General features: G+C 36.3%; 2 protein-coding genes across 2 annotated transcripts in view; one reads left to right on the forward strand and one right to left on the reverse strand.

Annotated features, from left to right (window-relative positions):
- Positions 3,284–3,830, reverse strand: LOC104753785 (uncharacterized protein At1g43920, Chloroplastic-like). The gene is made up of 2 exons (XM_010475983.1): positions 3,654–3,830; positions 3,284–3,580 (listed from the first exon to the last, which is right to left on the reverse strand). The coding sequence occupies exons 1-2, from the start codon at positions 3,828–3,830 to the stop codon at positions 3,284–3,286; spliced, it is 474 nt and encodes a 157-aa protein (XP_010474285.1).
- The window catches only part of LOC104751021 (exocyst complex component SEC6), a 9,911-nt gene continuing 6,824 nt past the window's right edge, over positions 4,301–7,387 (forward strand). The window contains exons 1-7 of the mRNA XM_010472889.2: positions 4,301–4,532; positions 4,652–4,831; positions 5,027–5,154; positions 5,243–5,333; positions 5,504–5,593; positions 5,702–5,772; positions 5,986–6,078. Coding sequence (XP_010471191.1) covers positions 4,703–4,831; positions 5,027–5,154; positions 5,243–5,333; positions 5,504–5,593; positions 5,702–5,772; positions 5,986–6,078 — 602 coding nt within the window. The 5' untranslated portion in view covers positions 4,301–4,532; positions 4,652–4,702. The remainder of the gene's footprint in view (positions 4,533–4,651; positions 4,832–5,026; positions 5,155–5,242; positions 5,334–5,503; positions 5,594–5,701; positions 5,773–5,985; positions 6,079–7,387) is intronic.

Here is a 7,387-nt window from a genome sequence, read left to right on the forward strand (position 1 = left end):
TTTTTTTTTTTTTTTTTTCTTCGCCGATCGTTCTTGTGGGTTTTTGAAATATCATGCAAAGGTGTTACAAAAATGGTTAATAAATAAATCTCTTTTTTTCCGGTCACACATTCTTTATATTTTCTCTCGATATTTTTCGGGTTTTCTGTGTCACACAAATGACACTTTCCCTATATTTTGTTTTATTTATCTACAAAAATAATTTTCTACAATTGATTTTAACTTTTTTTGTCCACTCGTTTGTTCCATGACATGATTTTTATTAGAGAAAATGGTTTTTTATTACTGTCTATAAATATATGAAAATAAAACTATCTATAATAATATTTTTGAAGTACATTTTGTGTTATGCCATTTTAGTTTTGTTTATTTAAAAAGTTATTTACAACATTAACTCCTAAAAAGTTTCCAAAACTAACATTATTTCAGATTTTGTTTTCTTAATATTTTAAATTTCATTCCAACTAAAACAATAATAGCAATCAATATGGAAATAAAAACTATCAAATATTTAATCACACATTCTGTTGTGTTTTGAATCTGAATCCTTCGCAAACAAAGAAAACAACAATTTGATTATAATTCGTTTTCCAAAACCTGTGAGTTTTGATTCTTAATGTAAGAAAAACTTCGATTGTATTTATTTAAATATTATAATTAACATATATATAAACTTAATAAAAAATTAATTATTACGAATATGTAAAATTAAAAAAAAAATATTAAAATACTATATAATGTGGTTATATAGTAGATGAGTTATAAAGAGGACATATTGAAATTAATAAAATATTATTAAATTTGTGTTAACACAGGTTAAATCCTCATTTAATTATTTATCAATACTTAGAATATTATAATATTTGACATAAAATCAAGTTGATTTAAGTAAGATTGTGTTAAATAATTAAATCATTAGGAAAAATGTGATGTATAAATTACTTATTATGTATTTAGATCCCTTATTTTCTGTTATAATAATTAAAAATCAAAATAGAATCTCTAACACTAAACAAAAAAAAATATATAACCAGCAAATGATCATGAAGTGTATTGCAGGTTAAAAAACAATATAAACATTTAGCCGCACAACAACCGGAAAATTTAGTTATTCTTATATTTACAAAACTTCTAATATTTAACAAATAAATACAACATAAAATATAAATTATATGCATGCGGTGTACCGCGGGTTAGTTAACCCGTACCATTTATAAATGGAAAAATGTCATTAAAATCCCGAAGTTAGCATTTTCGTTGATTTAAATCACGAAGTCTGAAAATGTTGAAACAAATCATCAACCTTTTGTTGACTTATATTTAAATCACGAAGTCTTGTTGACTTCTCCGTTTGAAGCACATCGTTAACTGGCCAAACAGAGATATTAAATGGAGTTTATTATATGTTAAACAGTTCCGTTAGTTATCATTACGACGTCGTTATTTCCTTTAATCTAATCCCTAAATCGAACATTCATCACAAAATCCCCAAAATCACAAAGTCCCCAAAATCACAAAATCCCCAAAATCACGAACCCTAATTTGCGATTCCTCCTTGGATCTTCTCTTCGGATCGAACCGATGACTAAGGAAAAGAAGCTTTCACCACGTCGTCCTAAACGGAAGAGGCCCGATAAAGATGGAGAAACGTTTGCGCACGGGGCTATTGCAAAAGAGTCGAATGCTAATGATTCGACTGATCCCAATTTGACTGCTCCTGAATTGGGTGATGGTTCAGGTTCTACAATTATTCCGTATAATTGTGTTTCTCTTCCCTTAGAAGAGCGTGATTCGTGTCCTTTTGAAGATTTAGGTGCTCAAAGTGGAGATGATTGTGATGTGGTTGGCGATGAAGATTGTGATGATGTTGGGTACGAGGCTGCTGAAGAGGAAGAGGGTAACCAGGATGATAGAAACCAAGTCTTTGACGAAGAAGATGGAAACCGTGTTGGTGTAGAAGAACTATTTTGCGAGGACTTCAAAGCAGAGTTTGGAGAGGGTGCGAGAGAAGAGGAAGACGAGACTGATAACGACAGTGGAGATGATATCTTTGATGACGTGGTTGATGAGACTTATTCTGTTGATATGAATGCGCTTACCTGTGGATGCATTAAGTGGCAGATGACTGGTATTCCTTGTGTCCATGTTGCTTCTGTGATCATAGCTAAGAAACAGAAAGTTCAAGATTATGTTGTTGATTGGTACACAACAAGAATGTGGCGGGCAACCTATAAAGATGGTATTAAGCCTGTTCAAGGTCAGTTGGAATGGCCTCAAATGAACAGATTGGGAGTCTTGCCACCACCATGGAGGAAAGGAAATCCGGGTCGACCAAATAACCATGCTAGGAGAAAAGGGATGTATGAAAGTGCATCTTCATCAAGCAACACACGAGTGGCAAACAACGAAAGAGTCATGACTTGTAGCAACTGTAAACAAGAAGGACACAATAGGTTATCTTGTATAAACCCGACTGTTGAAGCTCCAGCTGCAAGACCAAGGGGTCGTCCAAGGAAGAATCAGGTTTGTTGTATTCATATTTTTTTCGATGTGATGATTAGGACTTATACATTTTTATGACTTACGACTTATCACTTGTAAATTTTTGAATCAGGAACCAAGGAATGTATTGTTTGGCCAAGGACAAACATGGGAACAAGGCTCTCAAGGACCAGCTTCACAACCAGCTTTACAACCAGCTTCACAACCAGCTTCACAACCATCTGTTGGAGGATCACAAGGAGGAGCAGAACCCTTACAGAGGAGGCAAACAACACAGAGGAGGGCATCAACACGGAGGAGGGCTTCAACACAGACGAGTGCATCAACATAGTGGGAAGCTCCTGAAGCTCCACCGCGTACACAAGGACTAGGAGGCTGGAGTCCATGGTTTGAATGCTCCGATAAGCTGTTGCAGTTTGCGGGTGTTTAAGTTTTTTGGTGTATGGCTTCCATGTATTTGGTTGTGTTTTGTTTTGTTGTCTAAACATGGATGTGTTTAAACATGGATGTGTTTTGTTTTGTTGTCTAAACATGGGTTTGATGCTTTGGTTTGTTGCTAAACATGGATGTGTTTTCTTTTGTTGTCTAAACATGGATGCTTTTTTAAGTTAAATTCCTACTTTGTTCTTGTGTTGATTCTTAAACATACAAACCCGAATGGAGAAAGTTTGTTGAATTAATACCAAAGATACACATACAAACCATTCTCTTTTGGCATCAAATACTAAACATACATACCATTACACCAAACAAAACAAACACACTCATCAAGGAACACACACTAATAACCGAGAACAAACTTCATTTGCTGTGCTTTACCAATCACTAGGTAAGCAATGCCAATTGAGACAACACAAATACAAACAACACACACAAAACACACTTTCAATAACGTTCTGAACTTGCGGATTTCCACTTTGCTCCACAATGCTTCTTCCTTCAACTCTAGTAACACAGCAGTCAACTCATTAACCTGGGATTTGGTTTTCACGATCTCATTCGCCATAAGTCCTAGTTTTGGTAATGCATCTTCAACTTCCTCATACACCGCCTCCTCGACCCACTTAAACAAGTGTCCCTGTTGCAAAAACAGAAACCATTACTTACCATTGCACATATAATTAACATTGAACATACCAATGACTACTTACATCTCTTTTGTTTGTCCACGAGCTTGGATCTCTTTTGGTTAAACAACGGAAGAACGGTCGACCAGGATTTTCTTCGGTTCTCGATGTAAAGATCCTCACACCGGCTCCACAAATGCACTTGGATGGCACTCCATGGTTGGACGAAGCAACCACCGATGTCTCCGAGCTAGAACTCATCTAAATCGAAAATTAGGGTTCGTGATTTTGGGGATTTTGTGAGGAATGTTCGATTAGATTAAAGGAGATAACGGCGAACTAACGGAACTGTTTAACAGATAATAAACCCTGTTTAATATCTCCGTTTGGCCAGTTAACGATGTGCTTCAAACGGCGATGTCAACAAGACTTCGTGATTTAAATATAAGTCAACAAAAGGTTGATGATTTGTTTTAATATTTTCAGACTTCATAATTTAAATCAACGAAAATGCTAAATTCGAGAATTTAATGACATTTTTCACATTTATAAATGTATGATGCTGTATTTCAGAATGCAAACAATTTAACTTTTATATTATTTTTTCAAAATAAAAATAGTACACGTTTATTGAACGACCAGTCCCCAGCAATCAGCATGGTGCTAAGATTTGCGTTTTGGTCGCCGGAATATAGCGTTCGCGTTAATGAACAACAGTAAAACACAACAGCTGGCAAAAAAAAAAAAAAATCAAAAACCGGCGAGGCGAAGGATTTCAGCGTTTCCGAACTTTTCCATCAGAGAGACTCGTTCCGGAGATTTTTTTTTTATCGTTAATTTTGTTTCTCTTCCGGCTGATCTGCGTTCAACACAACCACTTTATTCATAGAGAACGGCGAAGTAAAATTGAAGTCGGAGAATCGCATTCGCTCTCGAGATTTTTTTTGCTCAATGACTTCTTCGGTTTGCGTCTATTTAGCCTTTACGCTTCTGTTTCCAGATCTCTTTGATTCTCTCTCTGTGTTTTTATTGTAATTGTTTTGGAGTCTTCGATAATGAATGAGTTTCTTTGTTTTTTGCAGACACAGGCTTAATTTAGGATCGGAGTTCTTAAATAAGGTGATCTAGCGAAGATGATGGTCGAGGATCTTGGTGTGGAAGCCAAGGAAGCGGCTGTGCGGGAGGTCGCGAAGCTCTTACCGTTGCCTGAACTTTTGCAGTCTATTTCTTCGATTAAGGCCGATTACATCGCTCGTCAACAGGTTTGTTGTTGTTCCCAGCTTTGAATTGGAATCGGAACTGAATTGGCTTTAGAGATATCGCTTGCGCTGATTATCAGTTATCTCTGAGTGATGCTGGGTTTGTAATTGTTAGGTTTTGATTATGCTGTCATTATCTTTCATTGTCAAATTTTGCCGGTAATGGTATGACCTTACTGGTGACGGTTGCTGTTTCAGGCGAATGATGCACAGCTCAGTACCATGGTTGCTGAGCAGGTTGAACAAGCTCAAGCTGGGTTAGAGTCGCTTTCTTCATCTGAGAAGACCATATATGAACTGAGGGATAATTTCATTTCTATCGACAAGTATGTTTTTTGCTTCACTAGAGATTCTTGAAGCTGAGTTACCAACTTTCACATTTTTTAACTTCTAACTTCACTTCTTGTGCCACAGGCTTTGTCAGGAATGTCAAACATTGATTGACAATCATGACCAGATAAAGCTGCTGAGTAATGCCAGGAATAATCTAAACAAAACCCTAAAGGTAGATACGCCAATGAGCACGGATTGTAATGCTCAAACAGTTTTTGGTTCAATTTTGTCTTTCTACCCAGAACTTGAATATTATAGCTCTGCATGGTCGTCTCAGATGTTTAAATGCTTCCAAGTTTATGTCAACTTATTTTATACCACATTCTCTTTTTCTTTTTCTAGGATGTAGAGGGTATGATGTCAATTTCTGTTGAAGCTGCTGCGGCTCGGGAGTCTCTCAGTGATGATAAAGAAATCGTTAACACTTATGAGGTACCATGAGTTCCTCTTCCCATGGATTCCAGGCATTTTTTACTGCATCACTTTTTGAGAAAGAGAACATCTGGTGTAAGAAATAATATTCTTTTTGTTCTTCCATAGAGACTAACAGCACTTGATGGTAAACGGAGATTTGCATTAGCAGCTGCTGGAGAGGAGGTTGGCAGGCTAAGGTTTGTATTTGTTCCACCCGCTAGCTTACTTTGCTTTTCGTAATTACATGAGTTACTGGGCTGCTACGAGGGAAAATAGGTCTCTGTGCTTAAGTAAATGAGCAGTACGTGGAGCTGTTTCTCTTTTGATGATTTGATCCCATCTCTGGACTGTCATTTCTTTTTACATGATCATGCACACCAACTTCTGAAGAGTTGTTTTGATGGTTTCAGGGAGTATTTTGAAGATGTTGATAGAACATGGGAAACATTCGAGAAGACACTATGGGGTCATGTTTCCAACTATTACAAACTTTCTAAAGAAAGGTATTTTGAGTAAATATATGGTTATGCTCGACCTCTCTGTCTAATTCCAATTTTTTATATCTCTACTGCCTTATATTAGTATTATGATTCTTGCTATTTTCTTATANCCATGAGTTCCTCTTCCCATGGATTCCAGGCATTTTTTACTGCATCACTTTTTGAGAAAGAGAACATCTGGTGTAAGAAATAATATTCTTTTTGTTCTTCCATAGAGACTAACAGCACTTGATGGTAAACGGAGATTTGCATTAGCAGCTGCTGGAGAGGAGGTTGGCAGGCTAAGGTTTGTATTTGTTCCACCCGCTAGCTTACTTTGCTTTTCGTAATTACATGAGTTACTGGGCTGCTACGAGGGAAAATAGGTCTCTGTGCTTAAGTAAATGAGCAGTACGTGGAGCTGTTTCTCTTTTGATGATTTGATCCCATCTCTGGACTGTCATTTCTTTTTACATGATCATGCACACCAACTTCTGAAGAGTTGTTTTGATGGTTTCAGGGAGTATTTTGAAGATGTTGATAGAACATGGGAAACATTCGAGAAGACACTATGGGGTCATGTTTCCAACTATTACAAACTTTCTAAAGAAAGGTATTTTGAGTAAATATATGGTTATGCTCGACCTCTCTGTCTAATTCCAATTTTTTATATCTCTACTGCCTTATATTAGTATTATGATTCTTGCTATTTTCTTATAAGAGTGAGGCTAGGATGTTAGTTTAAAGAAGAAAGCAATGTCATAAGATAAGAGGGACATAGTTGGACTGTATCAGTTATTCGGTAGTTAGATATGAGAATTTATATATGACAAGACGTAGTTTATGTAATGCTCTGTTCTTTGTTTCATGTTGTTAGCCAGACCTTGGGGCTTAAGTATATATTTGGGGTTTGCTCCATGTTGAAATAAGTTATTCGTTGTTGTTAAGCTCGTAACTCTACTAAAATATCAAATGTTACATATCTTTTGGTTCATCTCAAAATTACTGATATACATATATCTTTGTTCTGCAGTCCGCAANCCGCTAGCTTACTTTGCTTTTCGTAATTACATGAGTTACTGGGCTGCTACGAGGGAAAATAGGTCTCTGTGCTTAAGTAAATGAGCAGTACGTGGAGCTGTTTCTCTTTTGATGATTTGATCCCATCTCTGGACTGTCATTTCTTTTTACATGATCATGCACACCAACTTCTGAAGAGTTGTTTTGATGGTTTCAGGGAGTATTTTGAAGATGTTGATAGAACATGGGAAACATTCGAGAAGACACTATGGGGTCATGTTTCCAACTATTACAAACTTTCTAAAGAAAGGTA

Source organism: Camelina sativa, chromosome 16 (genome assembly GCF_000633955.1).
Source record: "Camelina sativa cultivar DH55 chromosome 16, Cs, whole genome shotgun sequence".
Lineage (NCBI taxonomy): Eukaryota > Viridiplantae > Streptophyta > Magnoliopsida > Brassicales > Brassicaceae > Camelina > Camelina sativa.